Below are 26,659 nucleotides of genomic sequence, written 5' to 3'. Positions count from 1 at the left end.
TGTCGGGATTTTTCCCCACCACCCTTAGGTGGCACCACAGAAGAGCTGGGTTGGGGTCTTCTCTCTCCACTAGTCTCCATCCCGGAGACCCTATACCATAGGTTACTGGCTGCCCTCAAAACCCCAAATCGCCCTGCTCTTCCCACCCAGACCAAGTGTTTACAGTCCAGTCCCATCTGATGATTTCACAGTGAAAAGTGTCATAATGGAAACGCTGACACAGGCCAAACACCAGCAGCACGGACAGCACTTCAACAGAAACTGGAGCTTCACTGTCAATTCAAAACACAGCCGCCCTCCAGTTTCCAATTACTCTTGGGAGACATCCCTTAATCTTCCTCATTACAGTCTGAGTAATGCTGCCTTTTCTAGAAGGAAGCTGCAGAGATTATTAACTCTCCCGGTCACCGGCTCGTGTGAGACGTGGTATTATGTGAGGAAAACACAGGTAGAAGGCCCAGCCACGGGACTGTAAGAACACGGTGAGTAAAACAGTGATCATAATTTCAAAATTGCAACAAGGCCACTCCTTCTAAAAATATCACCTCACTATTCAGAGGGCTATACTTAGTGGAAACGTGCACCAGATTATTCCTTGGCCTTTAGAAGAGTGTGGTCATCTAGGAAACCTTTTGTTTTTTTGGGTTGGTTCCACAAGATTATAAAAAATAGGCACATACGCACCGGCTAATCCCCTATGAATACAGACATTCCCTAGATTCTCAGATCTCCCTCCACAAATCTAGGGAATCTTTACCAGGGTATTTCCCTCCAACACGTGTGGAAGCTGAGGGTGGCCATGCATAGCAGAGATTCACACCACTACCATCCATAGCGGAGGCGCAGAGAGGATTGTTTGACAATTCAGATATTTCAAACGGCATCCTGGAATCCTGCGTCCTGAGACACAAATGTCAACACCTAAAGAGCACAAGATCCCAGTTAAAGGCTGCTAGACAGAGTGGTGGTTCTGTGGTGGGTGGCCCGGGAATCGGTCAACACCGTAAAGGATGCCAGAGCCATGCCGCATGTACCCGTAGTGCATGAGGATAAGCCCAAGGACAATAAGATCACATAAAACCATTTTCAAGTCAAAATGATCGAGCCCATGGATGTGGGGGGAAGGAGGGGTTCACACACAAGATGTGGGCAAACAGTCAAAGCTGCCCATTTGGTCAATCTCCTTCTGGCACAGGTCAGCATTCAGGCACCCAGGCTAATTTGAGATCAACAGCCTTTGATCCCACGGACTCGGAGGCATTGCAGCCTGACAAGCAGGCTCCAGCAGAAGAGAATGAGGTCATTCTTCGCTGGCTTTGTTCCTTTCCAGAGACTGGCATTGGGTAACTGGGTAATGGGCTTCTCTCACACAGACTTTCATCCTGTTACCTCACGATCTGTTCAGTGGGCATGAGTTCCGCAGAGGAGACAGCTAGGAAGTTTGGTCTGCAGGGCCACCAGCGTGCTAATGCTGCTTTGCTCTTCGTCTCGTTTTCATTAGGTCCAAGCGGTGGAATTTCCTTGCTTTTCCGGAAACCAATGCGAGGTGCAATTTTTCAGCCATGCCTTGGCTGTAGTGTGGTGAAGTAAGGCAATGTCCCGCTTCTGACTCCTTGTTAATGAGTTTTCACTGTGATGTGCCTGATGCGGCAACAGTGGACACACCAAATTACTGGTAATAGCAATAAAGCAGTGTACTTATGTCGGTCCCCTGTGGGAGTCACAGCATGATTGTGTGTACGTTCTGAATGAGATTAGCAATTGCTTCTATATAGCAAACCCTCCCCTTTGCAAAAGGGATAACGAGATTGTTAACATCCCCACAGACCAGACGGGTAGAGGATGCTGGGGTAGCTGCATTAGGGCAGCTTTGCACCGTGCTGCTAGCACAAAGCTGCCCTGAAGCCAGCAGAGCCGCTCAGAAGGAGCTCACCCCAGCACCATGAAATCTTCAGCTGGCACAACACCTCCATTACCCCCGCGCCGAGGACCTGGCACAGGGGACACAGCCATGAGAAACGAGGCACAACCAAGGCGTTCCTGTGTCCCAGAGACCCCAGCTGCTAATAGAAGCCAGCAGGCACCTCTAACTAGCGCTGGCAGGGAGCAGCCCAGGATGAAGCACTCCCAGGACTCAGCGACATCGTACCACCACCACCACCACTCCCCTCAGCTGCCCCGACTGCTCCTTCACCGCAGCTGAATATTCACGCCCCCAGTTACTAAGGGTCTCACCAGACAGTTTCCCCCCATCCAGCAAGTTACATGGGTTTCAATTGATTAGTGTCAAACAGATGAAGTGGAGTTGGTCCACCCCTGGTTCTGAGGAGCCTAGTTATTTCCAACCCTGATCCTTATGTTGCTAAGCCATCATTATCTTCAAATCCTTGTATCTTTAATCTGCCTTTCCCTCCAGTCCTGAGGAGTGACACCCCATTTAACCCTCTTTAAAAAGAGCCTGATGACCTCTGTTTTCCAGATTTCCTATCTGGTGAGGCCTCTAAGATACATTGGCAGATTGGCACCATATACTATAAACCAGATGTGCCACTATGCACCTCTGTTTGAACTGTGCTGGACAAAGGTCAGAGAGTAATAGCACAAAAGGTCTATCTGGGACTTAAGCACAGAGATACAAGCTAAGTTTTCTGAAAGCAGCTGGAGCCTGGAAAGCGTGGCCAATAAAATGAGTGGCTTTTTCAAAGAGACGAAAGATAGTGAAAAGGATGCTCTCCCCTAGGGGGTTTAAACAGGAGCAAAAATCTGAATGTCTTGAAAGATCATTGAGACAAACTACAGTACTTTCTCCACTGTAAAACCTCTCTCGGTCTCTCCCCCCTGCCTACCCCCTGCCCACGTAGTTATATTGCCCCCATTATATAGTAGCTGAATGCCTCAACCCCTTGAATGCATTTACCTCAACATGCTTGTGAGGACAAGAAGTGCTGTTTTCCCATTTTACATATAGGGAACTGGAGCACCAAGATGCTAAGCCACTTGCCCAAGGTCAAACAGGAAACGTATGGTAGGTTAGGACATGAATCCAGGTCTCCCAAGAGCTAATGCCCTAAACACCTGTCTCCAAAATAGGGGCTAAGAATCGGTAATCGTTCAATGGCATTAATACACCTGGATTCAGAGCAAACCCAAAATTCAACTGCTCCAGCTGTTTATTGCACCAAGGACAGGGTGGCAGATCTATTCTGCATGTGCTCACCAATGAATATATTTAGGACAAAACGTAATAAAACCTAATTCCACTCCCTTGTTGGGCAGAGACTCTCTCTTTGGGTCCCTGGACCATGCTGAGCACATCAATGATACTTCAGCGGGAATAATTGGAACATATTTTTCATTTTATGAGCCCATTCTAATTTAATGAAGCTACTGTTAGACACTCCTCTCACAGCCCCTAAACGGCCAGACCCAGTCCCCTTATGCATCATTAAATATACACCGGGGTCAAATATCATGCCAGCAAACCTCTTATTTTATCATTATTTATGATCCACTATCATAAAGCTTTGTGCAAAAAAGGACTGAACACAGCAATTTGCTGGGGTGAAATAATGGTGTCAGGGCATAAGTGGCACTGCTGAAACAGGTCTGGTGGAGTTACTCAATGTTACTGGATAAGAAAGCTAGTTTTACACCAGGCCTTATTTTCACATGCTTTAACCTTATGATAAAAATGACCAAAAATATCAGCTTTTGGGTGCAATTCCTAGCCTACACCCTCTCTGATTTTCTCAGCCATTTCCTAGAGCATACAGGAAGGAATAAGAATGAAAGAAGCTACTGGTGACAGGAGGGGCAGGGACAAAAAAAAAAAAAAAAAAAAAAGCCAACAACACAAAAGCCACAGAGCAGCCACAGAGCAGCGGAATGATTAGCAAAAATTATTTATAACTTCACAATAGCAAAGGCCAAAAATACTTAAGTGAGGGAGAAGTATCTTCAGTTTTATGATTCAGGGAAATAAAAGTCCAAGTAATTGCAGCTGGCTGTTTTCAAGGGGGAAGTTTGCTCTCAGAGAAATACAACCAGTAAGAAATGTTCAATATGGCACAGGTGTAAACTGAACCTTAATCTCCTACCTCTGAGTCCTGTTGTACCATAACCACAGAACTAGCCCATAGACCTTTGTCCCACTTTTGAGGACCTTAGCACTGTTTCTTTCAAGTGTTCTATCGTGTTGCGTAGTTAGACCTGTTTACGTTTATCTCCAGTTACCAAGCCAGAGCGCATTGGCCTTCACAACTGAGGAAGAACTGACTGCCTCGGTTAATTTAACAATTAACAAAACAATTATAAATTGCTCCTTTCAAAGTCATTTATTAGGCACCCCGCTCCCACCCCTTCCATCACACCAGGGAGTGAGGGGGAGCAGGAGCTAAACAAAACAGTTGTGAAACTGCTGACAACTGATGGAAATAAGAACTACAACCAAAGAGAGAAGTGACTGAATGTTCACAGGCAAGGCCAGTAATTGGGGTGCGGGGCGTGCAAATTGAGAATTGCACAAACACAAAATCAGTGATTCCACGTCCACACTGGAACCTCTCCCCCACCCCCAATTCTGCCTCCTTTATTATCTCTGCATCTCCAGGTCTGCATCTTTACAGTCAGAAAGAGCTCACACACCCCATGACTTTGCAAGACTTTTCTGCAACCATCTCCACATCCTGTAAACAGGTTTCAGAAACAGCGTTTCCAGGACAGTGCAGCTCTTGGCACAAGACGTGCTGCCATGAACCGATCCTATTCCCAACTCTCGCACCTCACCCCCAAAAAACAGGGTCTGAAAAATCCATGGTCACCTGCCTTTTAAAAAGGCCCAGGCACCTTCCCGAGTACCTTCCCCAGCAGCATAACCTTCCCCTATGCAGCATCTAGCCCGCCTCCCAGCAGAGAGAGGTATGCATGGTGGGTAATGTAGTCCTGCCTAAAAGAGCACTAGAACGAAGTGACGAATGCAGACTACAGCTCCCAGAAGGCATTGCTGGCAACCTCTACCACCCAGCTGGGGATCTCCTTGCACAATGATGCAAAGGGCTGGCTGAACCAATCCAGGAGGGCAGGAAGAATGTCAACAAACAAGGAGGCCACGTGACATCACTTAGAGCAGTGCACCACTGATAAGCAACAAAAACAGCAACCATGGCGTGATGTGACTGCAGCAACTAAAGCTGTCATTCCCAAATAAGAGAGGTCAAGCTGGAAATAACACACTCTGACTTCTCCCTGGCTAGGATCTAACTGCACATGTACACCAAAGGATTCCATTCTATTGAGAATCTACTGCCACTATAAAAAATAAATCACTCTGCTATAAAATTTGTCCCAAGGAACAGTAAGAAGGGACAGCTGCCTAGCAGAGTGGGTTTTTATACTCAGAGAACCTCAGACTAGGTTCAGGGCTTGCCTGTTACAGGCAATCCTTAGAGCTGACCTCAGAGGTAAAAAGGCAACTCTACAGGAAATGGCAACCTTCTAAAAATAAATCTACTGCAATTTATAGAATCCACTGAATGCCATAAGGACAAACGGAAAATTTATAGAAACTATTCACTACCTGGAAACAAAACGTAGGCTAGAAAGTCAACCTCCCCCCACTTCTATACCCTATATAAATTCAAATTATTGTATAGTAGGGGATGCGTCTGCACCCCTCAGAAAAAAAGGCAGGTATGCCAAAAAGAATTATTGTATTTTTTGTGTTTAGAATGCTACTATGAGATACTAACAAATTCATCATCCATTAAAATTCACTGCATATTATCTAAGGACATTAGCAAAGTTGGTTGTCTCCTATCCCCCCAGAAATTATATCAGAGTTTTGTAGTCTGGAATATAATTAAATATAAGTAATCTGTTCAGACATGTTAGTACATTTTCCCTGGCTTACAAAGAGGAGACTTTTCCTAATATAAATAGGCTCTAAGTAGAACATCTGTCAAAACATTTTAAGATCTACACTATTTACCCAACTTCCCCCCACCCTCAAATACTCCAACATAATCAGATGTATTACCTGGAAGTCATACAAGGCAACGATATTTTCATGTTTCAGTTCCTAGAAAAAATAAGACAGGAATGCTAAACTAGAAATAACAGCGCATATGTAACAGAGATTCTGAGGGGAAAAAAGTAGTTTCTGCTTTTACCTTAAGTATTTTGATTTCCTTCCCCAACAGAGTTTGAGATTTTGCAAGGTTTTTCTTGTTAATACATTTTACAGCTACCTCCAGCTCAGGTTTCTGAAAGTTAAATGTGTATATATAGTTTAAAAGATAAATGTCAATTTCAGTATTAAATGACATTAAGATACAAGGGTCTCTTACAGATTACAATTATTTATGACAAAAGGGTTACACAGCATTGGTGAAGGGCTCTAATTTGGTATCCCAGTACTTGTTCAGACTTGCCTTTTGCTGAATTACATTTGTCAGCTCAAAGAGAAAAGCCCAAGATTCAGGTTTTTCTTATTACTTTATACTACGATTATCCTCTTATTTAAGCAATACAAATAAATGGATTCTAGGAACCAGGGCTTATCCTGAGCTTTAATGATGAAATATTCACAGATGGATTGCATCCTCTTATTTAACCGTAACCGATCCAAAAAAAGCCCTCCTGTAAAAACCACGCATTTAACAAGGCAAATACACTTCAGAAATTGAACTGGGCCATATATGATTGGGAAGAGATTATTTTTATCTATTATGTTTCTATGGGACACCAGAGCACAACCCAATATTGATCGTTCACTGCTGTGTTTGTTGCTGACTTTTAAACTATTTATTTTGGCCACTCACAAACTTAAGGTTTTTTTCAAGGTTCTGCTCATTTATGTGTCCCCAGTTATTGAGAGAGAACCTCAAAAATATATAATAATGCATATGTATTTATATGGCACCTAGTTATAAACTTGCCTCCGGGGCTTTGTAATAAACAAACAAAACAGAAAGAGACTAAGATTAGAGACAACAGGACAGAACCTAGGTACAATCACAGACAAAGAGGGGCAAAACCCTCCCCAACTTAAGTTGTGGAAAAGACAGACAAAAGCCCAAAACATATTTACCTCTTTGTGTCTCCCTTTGAAAACAACAGCGAAAGCTCCATGTCCGATCAGATCTTTCCTGCTGAACTCAAACTTTCCTACTGTCTCCATGTCTTTATCCTTTTGCATTTCCAGTGTGTGTGTGGGAGAGAGGGGGTTGGTAGTAAATAATAAGATTGTATAGAGAGTTTAAAAACAAAAATTAACAACAAAAAACAACCCCCCCACCCCCCTCCTTAAGAACAATCAAGAGCTGGAGACTTGTTGGAAAAGTAAAGCCTCTCTTCTATCAACCTCTCGGCAGCTAAACATCTGGCTTTTCACTCCCACCTCTTCTTCTTCCATGGGCTGCCTTTTCCTGGAGAAGGGTTGAGGTTTAGTCATTGTTAGAGGCTGGCGAGATGTTCGTTCCCTACCAAGAGGCCTTTCCCATCTCCTGCTCTCAGCCTAATGACATCAAGAGGAGCTGTCCTGCTGCCTTTGTGCTAAGAACCTCTACCCATGATGAAACCCCAGCCCTCCCCACCCCAAAGCAGCTGATGCAAGAGCCAGTCCCGCTTTAAAAAACAAACAACAAAAAGGAATTCCACCTTAAAAAATCCACCTTAAGAGCCAGTCCACCTTAAAAAACATTCCACCTTAAGAGCAAGTCCACCTTAAGAGTTGCCTTCCTCCCCCCCATTTGTTTGTATACAGGAGCCAGCGGTGCTAGGGTCACCCCTAGAATGGCCCGCCGCGAGGCCCGCCGCCTGGGAGCCGATGCGCTGCGAGGGCTTCCGCGGGCCCGTTCTTCGCTGGCCGGGAGCGATCCGGGGGAGCAGCCGCCGCTGCCCAGCCTGAGACAAAAGATCTGCGGACTCCGGAGCGCAGGAGAGGAGAGTCCTAGCTCCGGCAGCGGCGGCGGCGCAGGCGCGCTGAGCACGGTGGGGGAGGCAGAGCCGGGGAGAGCGATCGGAAGCAGCAGCAGCAGCAACAAGCTCAGGCGAAGGCGCTGAGCGGACACATGTCAAGACAGCCCGTAGCAGCCGCCAGCTGAGAGTCACCCTGGCCAGGAGAAGTGCATCGTGCAGACACTGGACCAGTCCGTTCTTCTGGTGCTGGGGTGCGATGTGAACAGCTAGCTGATTCCCTGGAGCCATACCATAGCCTGCATTGGCCTGGTTACAGGGTTACACGGAGAGCTACGCTGACCCCTTTATTTATCCATCCAGGGCTCCAAGTTGTACTGCAGGCAGCTGTCAAAATGCAGAGGAGGTTTCCCCCAGTGATTTTTGCTATTTTAATCAGTGAGCTCCTGAAACCAGATTAAATCATTCAAAACGGATTAACTCCAGGCAAGTTTTGAAAATTCACCCCCACTCCCCCCAAAAAAGAAGTTGCCATAGTTCAGCCAGCTCTGCCTACTCACTGTGGCAAGACACAGGGGCCCACCCCCTACGGTGTCTCTTACAGGATAAGGGGCTCTTAGCTGTCTGTAAAACACACCGCACACTTTGGGTGCTATATAGGAATAATCAGAACCTCGATGACAATCAGACTAGATTCCAAACACAATACGATGAATATACCTCACAAACCCTCCCTTCCATATTGCTTGTGAAAGGGGATATCATGATGCGCGGCTGTTCCAAGGCCTTGTATGTGGTTTCAGGGATGCATGTGTCACAAGTAACTGTTTTAAGGATGGTGCATGAAAACGTCATTGGTCCGGTAGATATTTCATCCTGTCATAACACAAGATGGTAACGTGATGGTTTCATTGCTCCTGACAGTAGCTTTGTGATATCATGCGAGCACTGCTTTCAGTATGTTGTGTTGGGGGGGAGGTTACACTTTACCAGGGCCCAGAGGCCCTGGGCAGCCAGGCTGCAACCCCCATTACAATGAAGGGGAAAAAAATGTATGGCTCATGAGATTGTATGTGTGGGATGAGGGATTGTGGTACGTGTGTGGGAGGCGGCCCATGCACAAGTTTGTACTGGGCCTGAAAAAATTATGCTTGGGCCCTGTGTTGTGTCAACATGCAGTCATGTCGCTGAGTACCCTCAAGCTTGTGATGCAGAGCACCTTCAATTGCCGCTACAGTCAGTGGAAGTTGAGAACACGCAGTACCTTGGCACATCAGACCCTATATATAACACAAAGGCATTCTTTCTACTGTATCTGATAAAGTGGGTAGTTATAATCTGCCTGCTACACTTTGCTGCTAGGCAGTTCAGATGTTTTATTGTACATAAATCCTTACGGAAAAAACAAAAGCATCTGCTAAGCCCAGGTGAAAAAAAGAACAGCAGTTTATCATTTATAACTTGTATTTCTGGACACGCAGGAATGTTATTAAATGTTTAAGGGAGATTGCAAAGGGAACAATAATATTCTTTTCAAGGGAAATCCTGATAATGATTTGCCCTGATACAGCCTTTCAGCCAGAATGTGTGTTACACAGTGATTCCAGGATTGCCAACCCCAAGGATTCAAAATCACGAATCAGGCCCAAAAATCATGAGATTATTTTAATAATAATACCTTTGGGATTCTTTTTATTTGCATTTGCTTTCTGGTTTCTGAATTTTTAGAGTACACTAGGTTCACATTTTCAAACTCTCCTCTGCCACCATGAGAAACTTACTTGAAAGCAAGCAAGCTGAGATTCTAATTGAATCACTTGAGTCCAGCAGCTGGGGCTTTAAGAGAAAACAACAAATATCATAAGACTCAATAAAATTATGAGAGTTGGCAAAACAATCAGATTTACAGACAATATAGATAGGAATTTCTTCACTTACCACAGAAATGCAGCCACATCTGATGCGAAACATAGCAACTGTTTAACAATGCATAGACACACTATGCAAAAGTTTAAGTCAGGAAGTAGAGAATCCCTTATCAATATGAAACTACATATAGAATTTGTAAATAGGCAAAATGTAATTACCCAAACTGGAAATTAGCCTGCACATCACAGTTAACTTGTCTGCTGTTGCAAATAGTGTGGTAGGATCTCTAATTACCACAGGTGGTTAGATCTTTAGTTTTATGGCTCATTGAAAAGACTTTCAGTCACACTACAAGGAAATGAAGATGCTAATATAAGTGCTATATAAATGAGACAAGAAATGTCATAATGGCTAGAGTAAATCCGTATTGTTTGTGTCCGCTTGTGTCTCTCTTGAAATGAGTTTAAACTTTAATTTGCCTCTCTTCTCACTCTGGGTTTGATAAATTCTTTCAGAACATGCTTTCGTAAATGCAGCCCAGAGAAAGAAACCAGCAACACTGATTTTTTCTGATTTTCTCAGCAATCATGGATTTAATTTTAAAACAAGCTTTGGGAATCATTAAGTTGTTTCTTACCTGATGATAACAGCTTCAAGGTATTATTATTTAAATTGTGTCAGCATTCAACCACTGTAAGCACTAACCACAGTCCCTACCTTAAGAGCTTTTCATCTATCGAAATTAAATGACCGGCATTTGTCTTCAAAACTTAAGAAAGTGAAGGTTATCCTTAGTAGTAAGCAAATGATTGGGGAGTTTACCATTCCTGAAGCTATTTTGACTCAAATTATTGTCTGTTCCTAATACAAATTTTAATCCTAATTTAAATTTTAACAAAACCAATGTTAAGATGGAATGTTTGCCAGATTTCGAAGGAAGGAGTAAAAGAGTTGAATACGCAGAGCTTGGCTGAATATCAATTAACAGGGGGAAGGGAGATAAATCTACAAATATCTGGTGACTGTAAACACCAAAGAGGAAAAGGAATGAATGGGAGAAGGGAGGATAGCTAAAAGAAATGGAATGAAAGGCAAATTTTAGGTTGAATTTAAGGAATAACTTCCTGAAAGTGAAATGTAATAGTCTTGTCCATTTCAGGTGTCGATGATTAAACTAGTTTCTGATCCTAGTTACATCAGAATGAAGGCCAGACTTCAGGAGAATTGCACTGGATTCATACAGGGTAACCAAGATCCGATCGCAGCTCTCTGATCTTACGCATTGTTCATGGACAGTTTTGAATTAGCAAACTCATCTGGATCTTGGGGAACAGGTTATCATTATTGTATGCTTGTGTTAGTGATGCATATTGTCTCTACAGTGTTTGTTCCTGGCCTTCTTGAGACCCAAATAAATATCATTTCATCATGCCTGCAAAATGCCTTTATCTTAAACATACAGGGCCTGATTCGAGACTCCAGAACATCAGTTTTTGACCACTGAACTCGAGGGCCTTCAATGGAATAACAGGGTAGAGAATTAGGCCCCCCGTTTTTTACTCAGCGGCTCCATTGCGTGACTCACATAACATCTAAAAGAGGGCTTGTTTTTCCCCAGAAATATCTTGATTTAAATGTGGGATAACAGTAGCAGAGAACAGAGTGTGTGAACTAAGCCTGCAGCAACTTGGGTATCGATTACTCTCAGGTACTGATTGCTTTAATAGTGGTTAGAGGGTTTTGGTATATAGTGTTATTTACGCACAAAAGAAAGGCTTGTGCTCCTTGCATACCTCCACAGCACCATCATATAATACACCCTGGATTTATTTATGCTCTGGGCCCCTTTATTGATCAATTCTGTGAACAGATTTAACTAGCAAATCAATGAGCCTGCTAGGCTAGGTCTGAGCTGTATAATCCCTCCCCACTGAACAGAATTACGCTTTATGAATTATTGAAGGCAGTTTTTATGTAGTCAGTGAGATGTCCCGGCAGAGGGTTTCCTGAGTTCCTTTTGCATTTCAGTGTTGCCAACTGATGCTTTCCAACTGCTGTCTGATGGCTCCAGGCACCAGGCTTTTTTAAGGAGTTCAAAACTGTTTACATGCACATCCACCTCCTCAGACAGCTGATTGTGTTACCATAAAACCTGCAGATAACTAAGAGAGACACTGCAAAGCTTTGCCTTTAAGCAGTGAACTTTCTGGTTGATGTGAGACTAACTGTTATTGAAACAAGTGCTGTTTCTCCTCAGATCTGAGGATCTCACTGTGAGGTTCCTGATGGGGGGGCAGTATTTGTTCCTGAGGAGAATAGACCTATCTAGCAGCAGCTTGTCTTCATTACAGGGTTTCTCAGAACTGCTTGCCAATAAATACGGTCGAGTCCATTTCATCCTTAGGGGCCAATCACTGTCCCCTCCCTTCTCCATGCAGAACCCTTGGGGGATCTCAGAGAAGTCCGGAAGAGCTAACGGCACTTCTTAAACCCAAGTGGTTGAGGCCTGAGTTTTTAGGGGTCTGATCCAGTGCCTGTTGAAGTCAGTGGGAGACTTTCTGTTGACTTCAATGGCCTTTGGATCAGGCCGTTTTATGCTGAAGGTCCCAGGCTGTATCCCCATCGATGACCTGTGTGTTTATGGGGGTATTGTTACAGGCCGCACCCAGCTTAAAAATAACTGATTACTTCATGGCAGGGTGGCACGTGCCATCCTGACCTTCATGCTTCAGCTCTTCAGGTCACGTGTTTGAGGTCGTAGAAGGGCTAGTCAGTGTTTGACCTGGGCTTCTCTTTTCTTCCAGATCAGGTCAGAGCTGGCTGCCTCGTGGGAGGTGAGGTGACTCATTTAGACAAAGTTTCTATGACCAATGATTGTCACCTTCCTCAGGAGACGGTTGCAGAACATGGGCACAGACAGTTCCTCAGCCCACAAGAATGTTCTGCTGGGGAGCTTGGGAGGGCATTGAAGCCACATCTGTCACCTTCCATGTCCAATGGCTGTCCAAAGTACTGCATGGATGCTGGAAGATACTCTAAACCAGAAGAGGCTCCTTAAGGCAGCCTGATGTGGTCTTGTTTTGAATCAGATACCTGCTGCTGTAAATCAGCTGTGAGAAGCATGTCATTCCACAGACCTGCAGAAGAGCTCTGTGTAAGCTCAGAAGCTTGTCTCTCTCACCACCAGATGTTGGTCCAATAAAAGGTATTACCTCACCCACCTCATCTCCCGAATTTCCACCAACAACTCACTGCCAGAAGAAAGCCACAGAAGGGACCAAACTTTTAAAAACAACCACCGCCCCTTCCTTTCTGCAGAGGGACTGTAGAGCCAAGACAGGTGGCTTTTTAAAGAGGGGGATATCACATCCCTGAGGCAGATGCTTTAAGCGGATAAGATCACTCTGAATGTTATTAATGCAGTGCTTCCGCCCCTGGAAGGAAACAGGGCGAGCTGTGGACCCAGACAACCATCAGTGCGTCTGAACATAGTGACAGTTGGCTTTCTTGTCAGCTTTCCAGGTCATCCACCTACTCAGCAGGCTTTGGGCTTGTCTTCTCAGTTTGGCTTAAAGGCGAGAGAAGAGATTAGGAAAAAAGCTTCCCCTTCCGTTGTGGCTAAGTTAGCCGCAGACTTCCACATTTTGGCTTAAACTTATTTATTTAGGCCGAGATTGGGACCCTCTTACTCCCACTGGTGAGCAGTTACTCACGTGAGTTACCCCCGTTCAAGGCAATGGAGGAAGGAGCTCACAATCCAGTCATGCTGAGTCCCACCTTACTCCACAAGTGCTAAGGCGGGCAGATTCTGGGCAGATGTGAGGAGTAAGAGAAGGTTGATCATCCTCCCACACCCTGCTTTCAGCATGAGACCAACTGATCAAAAAGTGAATAGTTAAACCACAATAGCTCTGATGTTCTTTTGATCCCTGGGGTTTCCTCAGCATCCTGTACAGAAGCTAGAGGAACCTCTAAAATCCGTAGGGCCTGATTTTAAAAAGTACTGAGCCCACACAGCTCTCACTGAAAATAGTGGGTTCTATAGGTGTTCTGAAAACCAGTCCCCATAACCTCACTCTGGACCCTTGGTGGCAGCAATTACCTTTCCAGCTGTAAGGGACAGGATTCCTCATAGAACTGTAATGGAAGACCTTTCACCCCAAGTATGTTCACGCACCAAAACAAAGATAGATCTTTAGAAATTTGATCACCCTTTCTAGTGTACTCAGAGAAGGAGGGCTCCCCAGCCAGCAAACCAGAATCTTTAGCTAGTTCGTTGAATATTAACCTAATCCTGAATAAGTACTGTACAATGTAGTGTGATAAAGTTTTATTGTAACTTTGCCTAAATACAAAGGTTTTGTTTTTTTTTAAAGTGTAATAAAGCACAGCAGTCTCAGACACTACCATTTACATTGGAATTGTCCCAGACACTACCATTTACAATAGCAATTCTGCTGTGTTTTGGGTGATTACGGCAAAATGCTGCTGTATTTTGAGTATCATGATACAATCCCCTGCAGCATTCAGTGAGCCAATGAATCTTTTCCATCCCTAGTTTCTGCATAGGTAAATGTCTATGAAGAGTGTAAAACAGCTAGGAGGGAGAGGAATTCTAGCATTAAACAAGGACATATCAAGGGGGAATGGGCCACGAATAAGAAAAGGAATATTTAGGTTGAGTATCAGGAAAAACCTACTGACTATGGGATCCATTAGGCTGTGGAACAGATCCATAAAGAGAGCAGTGGACCCTGCAGCACTTGGCATGCTGAGATTGCAGACTACTTCAGGACAGTCCACTAGGGGCAGCAGAAACACTGTCCTCCTCCCAGTTTGGGGGTCATGCGCACATGCCATCCTCATGCAAGGAACAAATGTTCCAAGGTAGAAAGCCAGAAACATTGCCAGAAAAGATGTCCCTGAGGTTCAGTTTGAATTTTTGAATGAATTCCCCATTTTTGTTCACTTCCCCATGAATGTTCTAGCTAGCAAGTTTACTGGCAGAAACCGCACATTTTCTGTGGCTATTGGAGAATATTCATGGAAGCTGAATGTTTGAATTTGTTATTGTGACAGTGCCCAAAAATGAAAGCTGGCTAACGCACTGGACTGGGACTCAGGAGATGTGATTTCAATGCTCTGCTCTGCTACAGACTTCCTGGGTGACTTTTGGCAAGTCAATTAATCTTTGTGCCTCCATTCCTCATCTGTAAAATGGAGATAATACTACTCCCTTTCTCCTATCATTTGTCCTGTCTATTCAGACGGCAAGCTCTTCAGGGCAGGGACTGTCTCCTATGTATGGACAGTGCCTCGCACAATGAGGCTCCGATCTTGACTGGGACCTCAAGATATCACTGTACCATAATTAAACTTGATTGTAAGGGCTTGTCTTCACTGCCGCACAGTTCAGACTACAGGGGTCTGAACAGGAGCATGCACCAAAGTGCTCCCCTGTAACTCCCATGTGGATGCTGCAGGCCTGAACAAAAAGATTCCTGGTTCGCATTTATGTCATCCTCTTCAAACAGCATCCACACAGGGAAGTTACAGCGCAGCACTTTGGTGCACATGCTATTCACATCCCCGTAGTCCAAACTATGGGACAGTGTAGACAAGTCCTACGAGTCACATTCATTCAAGCAGGCATCTGAAATGTAACATGGGACCTATAGTTCCCATCCAGAGAGCTTCAGTTTCAAATGCAACAAGCTATGGACCAAGACATCTGTGCAAACAATTTCCAATCACTAATGCATTTAAGAAAATAATGATCTGATTGCAAACTGAAGGAGAAGCTATATCCACTGAATATAGTAATTGCAAAGAGTTCTTTGCTCAGGCCTGGGTTACACTGATGTAGCTATATCTCCCGGGGGTGTGAGAAATCCACTCCCCAGGGAGATGTAGCTATAATGACCTAACCCCCAGTGTAAACAGCACCAGGCTGACAGAAGAATTCTTCCTTCAACCTAGCTACTGCCTCTCATGGAGGTGGATTACCTATGCCAATAAGAGAATCCCTCCCATCGGTGTAGGTAGTGTCTACACTGAAGCACTACGGCGGCGCTGCTGTGCTACTGTAGGGTTTTAAGTGTGGACATCCCCACGGTGCTGTCAGAACTACGGCCAGCCCTGATGCTCCCAAGTGGCAGTACACATGGCACTTTTCACTCTGCTAATTGAGCATGTTTCCCAACAGAGGACTTTGTTTTTAATTGACATTGCAAAATGTGGTTTGATGCAATTACGTTAATGTATTTCCAGACAACTGGAAGACGCCGGGACCGGCCGAACTGGTTTGGAAGATCATTCAGACCTGCGCAGACTGTGAGTACTTTCATGAGTCACCTAAACTTTAGTCAAATATTCTGTGACTCATACATTAAGCTAACAAAGGTCAGAAAATAAACCCATTGGGTTGATCTCAGATCACAAGGACCTGTTTAAAATAACACAGTGTATTAAGCAGAACATAAGCATCCTCATCCATATTGTTGAGGAGTTCCTGAAGAAGAGTTGTGCCTGATTTGTTTATTAATTTACTAAGTAGCCATATGCTGATTAATATTGGAGCCTTTTTTCCTGCTTCAAAGCTTAATTGCAATATATCTAGAGTATAAAAATAAAATGAAAGCAAAGCCTCTCAATTCTATCAATAGCAGCTTTTTCTTTCTTTTCTTTTTAAATGTGGTACCTTTCATGCCAGAAGATCCAAAAATCACTTACAAACTTTGGTGTAACTTCTCATATGGACAGTTATTGTGAAATACACATGGTCCAGGCACAGAGTTATACAGGGATAGCACCACCTTGAATGGGGATCTAAGCACCATATTTCCAGGAATGGAGGCTCAAGCCATATCCTCATAAAACAATGTTCACTGTATTCCATCTTGATAACAGGAAGGTTAAGCTCACCCTGAAAGTGACCTTCTGTGGCAACACTTGACCCCACTCTGACCTATTTTGGAGTGAAGCTGGATCGCACGCTAACCTCCCACGACCATCTGAAGAAGGCAGCTGCCGAGACAAAGACAAGGATCAACCTGGTCTAGAAACTGGCGAGCATAAGCTGGGGGGCACCAGCATCAGTGCTACAGACATCAGCGATGGTCCTTGTGTACTCTGTTGCTGAGTACTGTGCACCGCTATGGACCAGAAGTAACCATACTCGACTTGTTGATGTCCAACTCAACACTGAAATGTGATGCGTCACTGGAACCCCAACACCTTGGCTGCTGGTGCTGTTGAAAATTGCTCCCCCATCTATGCACAGCGATACCACAAGCCTTCAGGAATTCCAGAGGATCATGGAAAACGAACATCTTCCCATCCACCAGAAACTTAACAACGTCCCTCACCACCACTTGAAGTTGCATAAGCACTTTTGGACTCACACGTCTAACCTTCAACAATGCAACTTCAACCCTGATGAAGCTTGGAAAGCCGAAAGGAGTTTACGAGAAGTTACAAGTAAACACCTCGTAAAAGACCCAACACAGAAGATCCTTGGCTTCCATTTCCCACAAAGCTTATGGGCAACCCTAAATTGCATCCGCACAAACCATGGTAGATGCGGATATTTGTTGCACGAATGGAAAATTAAAGACTCTCCAGTGTGCGACTGCGGTCACCTAGAGCAGACCAGGGACCATATAACAACTCAATACCCAGTTCACAAATACAAAGGAGGCATCACAGTAATATACTCTGCTTCTCCAGACGCAATTATCTGGCTTAACCATCCGGATGTAAAATTATGTCTGTTGCTCTACATTGACATCAGCCATATGAAGAAGAAGAAGTTATAGCAGGATATAATAGCATTGTTTAATGCACTACTGAAAGGCACTCAGATACTAGAATGATGAGCGTAGTATAAAAATCTATGTCGAATAGAATAGCAGAATAATTATGCCAGTAAATTTCCCCATGTAGACAAGCCTTTAGTCTCTCTGTGCTTCACTTCCCCTTCTATAAAATGGGGAGAATAGCACTTGCCCTACCTGAGTGGTGTGCGGAGGATAAATACAATAAAGATTGTGTGACATGCAGATACAGTGGGAAAGGGGGCCACATAAGAGACAGTCCTGAACAACCCTTTATCTCAGTTGAGCACAAGTTCAGCTGTGGCAAATCGAACCTGATCACCATGGAGGAACTTCAGGGGGATAGAAGGCTCCTTGGTCTCTTCCTTGCAATACCCAGCCCCAGGGACGCTGGAACAATTTATATAGTGGGGGGTGCTGAGAACCACTGAACCAAACTGTAAACCCTGTATATAATGGAATCCACTTCAAGCCAAGGGGTGTGGCAGCACCCCAGTTCCAGCAGAAAAGAACAGCAAACACAGAAGGATGCAGCTTTAGCTTCTGTTTTTGGTGTTGACTTTCAATTGCAACCTCACTTCTGGAAAACCAGGCATAGCGCACAATCTTATCAGCCACTCTGAGACCTGCCAAACTTGTACCAGCATCGGGTTGTTTAGGGCATTACATTTAGCTGGCTTTCTGATCACAGACTTACAACAGGGTTGCAAAATACGCAGTCTTGGCTGGCTAAGCCAGACTTTTATTAGACAGAAGGAAAAAGAAGAGGGATAGGAAAGAGAACTGATCTTCTCCACAGGAAGGATGGGGCTTTAGGGGCCAATAGAGGAGGCCGGGGGAGTGGGCTTCTAAACCTGTGGAACCTGGAGATTCTGAGGGGAGATATGCAGCAGTCTCATTGACATTGGGACATCCCTGTGGATAGCTTATTCTTCTGTGCTACTCTTTTGGACTCCCTCACTCCTGAGCTGTGCTCGGCCCCTCCACCGTCTCCCCAGTCTCTAGACATGGCGTGCCTAGCGCTGTTCATATAGGTGCTGGTATCTGCCACCTCGAAGAGGTGCTAGAGTGTTGGAGAATTCACATGCCCTGCTATGCAATCCCTGTTTGCTTTTTCTCCACAGCAGATAGACATAGATATAAGTGTAAAGTGCAGGAACCGGGTTGGGAAAGTGTGTGAGGAATGCTGGGCGTAGCTTGAATATTAGGCCAGATCCATAGCTAAATGGACATGGCCACATCAGTTTACACCAGAAGAGGATCTGTTTGAAGACAGCTATTGTGCTTGGTAACACATCTGGCTTCAAACTGATTATGTCACAGTGATTACATGTATATTTTGCGTGTCATATTTCAAGGACTAATTTGATAATGCCATGTTGGAAAATCTACCTGTGCTGGATAAAATAGATTGTTACATACTGTACAGAAATTTTATTCCTATGAAACTTACATGGAGTATGTCAGTACATGTGCGTAGGACAAATGTCCATTCAAAAACACATGCTCATTTTTTCTAAGTCTCTCATGAACATATCTATTATTCATATAATTATATATGGATAAGAGAGGGAATGATTATATCTTTGCAATGATGGCACATTTCATTTATTTACTTTTTATTTAATTAATTCAGTCATTTACAGAGAATTACTCCATGTATGTTTCATAGGAATAGAATATCTGTACATTATATAACTCAGTGAAGTGTACCCAGTATAGGCATATTTTTCCTTCATGGTTCTAAATAAACCCAGACATAGAAAATATATCTATAATTGATATGACACAATCAAAATACAAATAATAATATAACAATATTTTAAAGGCAGATGTTACTAAAAACAATAGCTGCTACACACCCCAAAAGTGTCGATCAAATTTGTCTAATGTAACAGTGTGATTGGACCTGTAGAGGTGTTTTAATATTAACTCGTTAGGAAGAATCTGCACACAGAGACTTGAGCAAACTATACTGACTTATAATAATGGAAATGTACATAAGCATGGCCATACCGAGTCAGACCAATGGTCCATCTAGCCCTGTATCCTGTCTGTGACAGTGGCCAATGCCAGAGCTCCAGAGAGAGCGTAGAGAACAGAAAATTATTTGAGAGATCTACCCATCTTCTCCTCCTGGCTTCTGGTAGTCAGCGGTTTATGAGCATGGGTTTACGTCCTTAACCATCTTGGCTGATGTTTATGTGAATCAGAGTACAATTAAGCCACTATTTCCATAGACAGTATAGTGCATATGGGAGCGTTGCCTGCCAGATGACATTTTACACATTTTCTGTGACTTAGGGCCCATCGGTTTCAATAGGCTTTGAATCAGGCCCTAACTGCATCTACTTTATAGGAAAGGAATGTCAATACATTATGTAACACAATATAATTTAGTCATCCCCGGTACATATTCCTCCATGACACAAAATGCACCCATGCTGTCTATATCACACAGGAAACATATCGGCCTTTCTTGAGTCATCAGTATGACATCATCTATTTAAAGGCAAGTCCATTACTAACCACTGTAGTGGTCGTTAATTATTTAGAATTCCCACTAACACACCTAAGGTTGCATGCAATATTCAGTGGTTGGGCTTCCAACTCCTTACATTTCTCCAAGCAGGTCCCTGCCAGCTATTTTGGCCTCAGGTTTTGCCTACACTAAACATCTTTTGCTTAAATTTCCCACCACCATTGGTGGTAGCAAATTTAGAGAAGAGACACCATGATGGTTAAAATGCCAGTAGTTAATCTCCAGTAGCGCTCCCACCAGAGAAGCAATGAGGGGACTTTTAGGTGAATAAAGCTAAGGTAGACACTCTCTCCGAGTCCACAGCGTGCAACGATTAAAGCCAATGTAATGAATCTGTGCGAAGTCAAGGGCTGGGCTTATTTTGCATACTTATAACACACCTGGTTATGTTTGCTGTTATCCAAGATACCGAAGCCTCTTTGATGTTTACACACTAACACGATTAAAGCATAATGCAGCTTATCAGGCAGCCTATTGTAATGGGTTTGCTTTGTACATGTGTTTTCCAGAAAGATTCTAACTGTACTCATGCCAATTGCAAGAGCTTTTATTGACTGGCTGTTTTTAAAGAGACTTACTAAATCTAATCTGTGTAATAATGGATTTGCTTTAACCTTAAGATATATTCTTTTTTTTTTTTATTTATAAAAAGAGGGGTTGGGTTTGCGAAAGGCGCTAGCTTGTCTGTGACACATTGTCCATAGTGAAAGCTTCCCTCCTCTCACCAACTTGTGTTGACCTGGCGGGACCATTGCTAAAATTATTTGAGTCCCTATTTGTATTCATTGGTTGGCTTCTCAGCTACAACAGCCAATCCGCAGCTCTGAAGTGAACACCTGTCCACTCAGAACTGGACAGATCTGCCGGACTGCCATACGCCGGTAACTCCTTTCAATCACTGCTGACCAAGGCTGAGCATGAACTAGTGACATAGCGTGGACTAAGCCACCAACAATTTCCTCCTCCATTCAGTTCTTCACGTGGAGCTGAACCGGGTCCTATTGTTCCCCTAGGCATGTTATTGTTACCTACTGGTAAGGAAACTTCCCAAGTCCAAATTTTCAGCATTTCTTAGGGATTAGAGCTAGTCAGAAACGTTTCATCAAGAGTTATTTCAACAAGAAATGTTGTTTTGGTTGAAATCTAAGTGCTTCAGAAAAAAACCCATCGATTTTGACAAAATATCTTTAAAAAAAACCAACAACCCAGAATGACTTTTTGAAAGGCAATTCTTCCTTTTTTTTTTTTAATATAAAAACATTTTTAAAAAGTAAAAAGGTCAAAATCAGACTGAAATGTTTCAATCATATCAAAACAAAATGTTTTGATCCACTCAACATGCTATACTCCCCCCTCCCCCCCCTTCCAACATTTCATTTTGCAGGAAATTCCTAAATCACCTGGCTTCGTTCTGTTTCAGGATAAATTATGTTATTATTATTATTTTAAATCACCGAACTTCCCATAAAAACGGCAAATCCCATTCCTGCTGTGCTCGACTTTGGAGTCTTCCATTGGGGAGGGGGTTTGATCCCTGCCATCCCTATGGAACTGGCCAGACTTTGTAGACCCTCAACCCATGGATCCCCCTTAGAGCTGCTGTTGCCCTGACTCCTTGTTCCCCATCATCCTGGCTTTTGCAGTAGCCATGTTGCCACATGCTCCCAGCAAGCCATTTCATCCCAAGACCCTCCAAAGGACTAACTGTGCCCAAAAGCAGACAAGTTAATGCTGACAGAAGGCCCAGAGTGTTATGGGGATTCAGTGTCTCTTCAACTGACCGCCTGGCTTCACTCCCAGATCTCTCACTCCTTGACGGGGCTGACTGTCAGGAAGGGGAGATGATGCCAAGAAGGTTCCATGTTCCCCAAGCCAGATCCTTCAAATCTCAGCCCTCGCCACTCATCGTGGAGGGGACGAGAAGGTGACTCACCATTACTTGTATTTCGTTTCCATTGAAGCATTTTTTGTTTGTTTTCTTTTAAAGAAAAGCAAGTAACTCGCATGTATGATATATTTGGGCCAGAGCCCACTCAGTTACAGTGGTGTGACTGAGAGCAGAATCTGCCCCTCCATGATGGTGGGCTGCGTTAGCTATGGCTATATGGAAGCAATGCCTACTGTTAAGGTCCTATTCATGACTGTGCTATCTAATTGCCTCAGGTCAGCTGTAATTGACATGTGACAGCAGAATACCAGACCGTTAACTAACATTACAGAGCTGCTCTCTTACGTAAATCATGTGAAAATCTCAGCTCTGCAGGGACTGCAACAAGCAAAGTCCAGCTACGTCCACGTGCACCTGAACGTTTCCAGCACTAACAGGCTATTTTTACTAGAAAGGGCCATGAAAATCAGCATCACTGCCCTGGCTGCTGTTTCACTTGTCCTGCTATGTTAAAAACAAGTTCAAGCGACTTATGTGACAACGGCCAGAGTACGGGGCAGTCAGACCTTCTGGGTTCTATGCTTGCGATGCCACTGACTCACTGGATAACCTGGGGCACATCACTTAGGACTTGCTTTTGACCCCTGTGACTCACAGGAGTCATCCATTGACTTCAGTGGGGCTCCCTATGTGAGTAACTGTTCACCAACGTGAGTAAGGCATTTGCAATCTGACCTTTCACCCCTCTAAGCTCAAAAGTCATGTTTTCAAAGTAACCTATCAGTTGAAAGGCATTGTAGAAGCCCAAAGCAGTACAATGTTACAATGCATTTGTCTCCCTACAGCGGAAAGATTTTCATCCAGGCAGGCAATTCGTATTCCACGTGTTAGCCTGGTGCAAACCACCGTGGTGCGTTGTAGGATGTCTGAGGGAAATACAGCTCTACGTTAAGCACAGTCCACATGCTCTGCTATTCTAATCTGACTTAAAGCAGGGACTCTCTGATGTTTTTTAATGATAGTTTAAAAATAAATTCATGTTGCTGTCTTTGATCAGTGTTTTCCAGCAATCCGGTTTTCCCCAATTAAAATCTAACTTAATTCTAGACTGTCTGCCTCAGAGAGACTGTAAAATAAAAACCAGTCTGATAAAAATACTGGGCTTAGCACCAAAATACTTTCTTTAGGCTCCTCTTTTATTGCCTGAATGGAAAAAGCAACAGTGAATATGAAACTCCCCTTTATTGCTGGCAGGGTTTCTGAGGTACACATGTGAGTGCTCCGTGTTTGTTTTCATTCGAGCTGGAGGACTGATAGGATCTTATTAGTTGGAGCCAGGACTGGTTGCCGGGTTCAGTGACTAGTGGAGCTTCCCAGATGCTTATCAGTGCATGGATCAAGGATGGTCATATATCAGCAAGAACAGCACAAAGGGGAAAAACTCCAGCCAATAAAATTCCCAGCTCGTGGGTGTTTTGCGACGCTGAAACAAGCAACTAAAATGAGCCCCAGACATTGATATAACTCAGGGGGTCACCGTGATCCTATCCATCTGAAAGCCACTTTTGCAATTAGCCATAAGCCAGTGAGCCACTTCTAATTTGCATAAAATGAAGCATTAAAAAACTCTACAATAACCCTTTGAGGTGGGGGATGTATTGTTATCCCCATTTTACATGCAGGAAAACTGAGGCACGGAGTGGCAAAGTGACTTGCCCAAGGTCACACAATGAGTCAGTGGCAGAACCAAGACGAGGAGCCAGGAGTTGTGACTCCCCGTCCCTTGTGCTAATCATTAGGCAACACTCACCTGGCACGGGATGATGGACTATGACAGCACCTAATACAATGCCTGGCATGCACAGAATGCATGTGTGAAGTGGCTAGAGGATGTGGCAGGTAGCAGGCAGCTTGACCAGACACTACAACTGACTTCCCTGAAAGATTGCTGTGGCATGAATGAATGACCTGAAGTGTTTGGTGCCCTTCTGGAATGTACAGGGTTACCTCCACTCTGACATCAGAGATGCCTTCTGTGTGGTTCAGAACAAACCAGAAATCACACGGGATGGAGTTCTTCAGTGCTGAGTGACCGTCTCTCCTGGAGCTCACTGGGGGGGCGGAGGGGATTGGGACTCTGTACAAACACAAGTAGGAGACAATCCCTGCCCACAAAGCACATTGCGAGATGTGGCCTCTCCCACCATCCAGGAATTAAGGCACCACAAAGAGACCTGAACTCATGTTATTTGGGTCCCATTTGTGGCACCTTGCAGAAGGGAGGGAGGGAGGAAGGGAGGGGGAGAGAGAGAGAAAGAAAGAAAGAAAATGTGGATTGCAGGGCATCCAAGGGTAAAGGAGCAGAAACGGCTGGCTTCTTCCACAAGCAGGTAAACCCCACCACAGGGAAGGATTCAGAGGAAATCCCATGAATTAAAATTCATGGGTCCCTCTCCCCTATATAGGGTTTTCCCATGTACATTGGGGAGAATGGGCTTCTGATGGGGGAACTTTAGTGAATGTAGCTTTCTCTCTCAAGCAGCTGCCACTCTGCTCTTCTGCTCATGTTGCTGAATTTAGCTGCTGATGAAAAGAAGTTGTTGTTCCCCTATTTCACTTCTGAGCCCTTAATTACTTTTTACTCCAAACATAATGAGAGCATCCTGAACTAATAAGATTTATGTAAACTGTGATTTACATTAATTACAAGGTTACGGAGTCAGTCTCTAATGCCTATCCTATAATTTATGCGACACCCCAGGGCGCACTGTTTCATTTAGTGGTGATCTTTGGATCTTGCTTGGGTACCTGTAAAAAAAAAAAAAAAAATGTTCTGTGCTGTGGATTATTAGTGAAATAAATGGTGCTTGAAAGGAAAGAAAAACTATTCTGTAGCACATAGATGCCATTCCAACTCACTGCCCTCACTGAGATGTGAGTCCAGCTCACTGAGGGTGTCTTCACTGACGCCGTCAGATCTATTTATCCGGATCGACTGAGCGGAAGTGAAGACCCGCTCAATCGATCCGGAAGTTGGTTCAGTAAAACCACCTCCAAAAAAAAGTGTAGCGCTGCATTGACAGGTACGCCGTTCCCGTCGGTGCAGCGCAGTGGAGAGAGTGCACAGAAGAGGATTTAAGAAGTCGAGGTAAGTTACACTAGCTACTTTACATAGCTTGCGTAACTCCTGTCAACTGCCGCCGAATTTCCTGGTAAGTATAGACCAGGCCTGAGTTTTCTTTGTGGTGGAACCCAACATGTATCATTTATTTCCTTAATAAATACTACTACCTTGGCCCTTTATAGCATTTTTCATCCAGCGATCTCAAAGCACTTGATTAAGAACCTGATCCTTATCCCATTGGAGTCAATGGCACAAGTCCCATTATCTTCAGTGGAAGCGGAACCTAGCTCCAATGTCATACAGCTAGAGATGAGCCCAAACCAGAGCACTGGACGAGAACTCTCTATTTCCCCTATAAATTTGGTTTTGGATCCAGATTTAGAGCCTAACTCTGGCATAAGGTCACCTTTACTCACACAAAGGCCTGGTCTACACTGCCGGTGGCCATCGACGGGAGATACGCAAGCTACGTACTGTAGCTTGCGTATCTCCCGTCGACTTACTAACGTTCCCTTACCGCAGCGTCTCAACTACGCTGAGTCGATGGGAAACGCCCTCTGGTCGATGCAGCCTTATTCCTTTCAGCGGGGAGGGAGGTGTGTGGATTTACTACATCAACCAGAGTGCACTTCCGAGATCGATTTGTGTGGGTCTCCGCTGCCCACTCACTCAATCCTGCTGCATCGATCCATGCAGCCCGACAGTGTAGACATACCCTGAGATGAAGGGATCATTTCACCCTCAGCAGGTACTTAACATCAATACTATAGAACAGTTAAAGGCAGAAAGTTACCAATACAGAATCCAGCTGAAACTGCCGGGGGGATTCCGGTTAGCAGAATGTAATGACCTGGCTGGGAATTTTGTCAGGACCCTGGGTCTCACGTGCTTATTCCCTGTGGTGAAAACTTCAGTTCTCTGATAAGTGGCAAAGATGGTGGGTTTTGCTATTCTACACCATGGTGATGTGTATCGTATAAAACTCTAGATGGATCCGATAGCTAAATAAGATGGACTTTCTACTGTAATGGAGCTTTTTATGGTGGGGACAAAGACAGCAACCAACGCTGCCAGGTTTCCTTCATCTTTGCAAGTCAGCCGATTTAATTTCAATGTTTCACTTAGCTCCAGGCATTTCATGGAGCACTTCTTCACAGCCACCCACGCTGGCAGGCTTAATAAATTGGGTTCAAATCAGGTTCTTCGGGAAGCCAGACAAGAAGAATGACATCAGCCCTTTCTCTGCACTGTCAATATCAAGGTTGCATCCACACCAGCTTAACCCTAACATACCTGCCTGATACAGTGTCACCGCGGTCTAATCCAAACAAGCTTCGAAACAAAGTTCACGTACACATTTGTTAGAAGGAAAAGTGGACAAACACTTGATTATACATTTCCATGACATTCATTTGGAAGTATTTGTTTGACTTTCCTTAATGGCTCTGGAAACAAGGTAGGAATAGGAGTTATATAAAAAACTCAAC

General features: G+C 44.1%; 1 protein-coding gene across 3 annotated transcripts in view; it reads right to left on the bottom strand.

The window, feature by feature from the left end:
• Positions 1-26,659, bottom strand: part of ULK1 (unc-51 like autophagy activating kinase 1) — a 115,195-nt gene that overhangs the window by 84,058 nt on the left and 4,478 nt on the right. For 2 of the 3 annotated variants that reach the window (XM_067539775.1, XM_067539776.1), the window contains exons 1-3: positions 7,088-8,327; positions 6,168-6,260; positions 6,035-6,076 (exon numbers count right to left, since the gene is read on the bottom strand). In XM_067539775.1, coding sequence (XP_067395876.1) covers positions 6,035-6,076; positions 6,168-6,260; positions 7,088-7,195 — 243 coding nt within the window. In that variant the 5' untranslated portion in view covers positions 7,196-8,327. Of the gene's footprint in view, positions 1-6,034; positions 6,077-6,167; positions 6,261-7,087; positions 8,361-8,634; positions 8,791-9,695; positions 9,751-26,659 lie in introns of those variants that run through there. The other variant, XM_067539774.1, reaches the window with a different exon arrangement.

This window comes from Emydura macquarii, unplaced genomic scaffold, assembly GCF_026122565.2.
Source record: "Emydura macquarii macquarii isolate MOO-44397 ecotype Brisbane River unplaced genomic scaffold, CSIRO-AGI_Emac_v2 contig_554, whole genome shotgun sequence".
NCBI classification, from domain to species: domain Eukaryota; kingdom Metazoa; phylum Chordata; order Testudines; family Chelidae; genus Emydura; species Emydura macquarii.
Note: the sequence above shows the minus strand (reverse complement) of the source record. Positions and strands in the feature narration are given on the sequence as shown.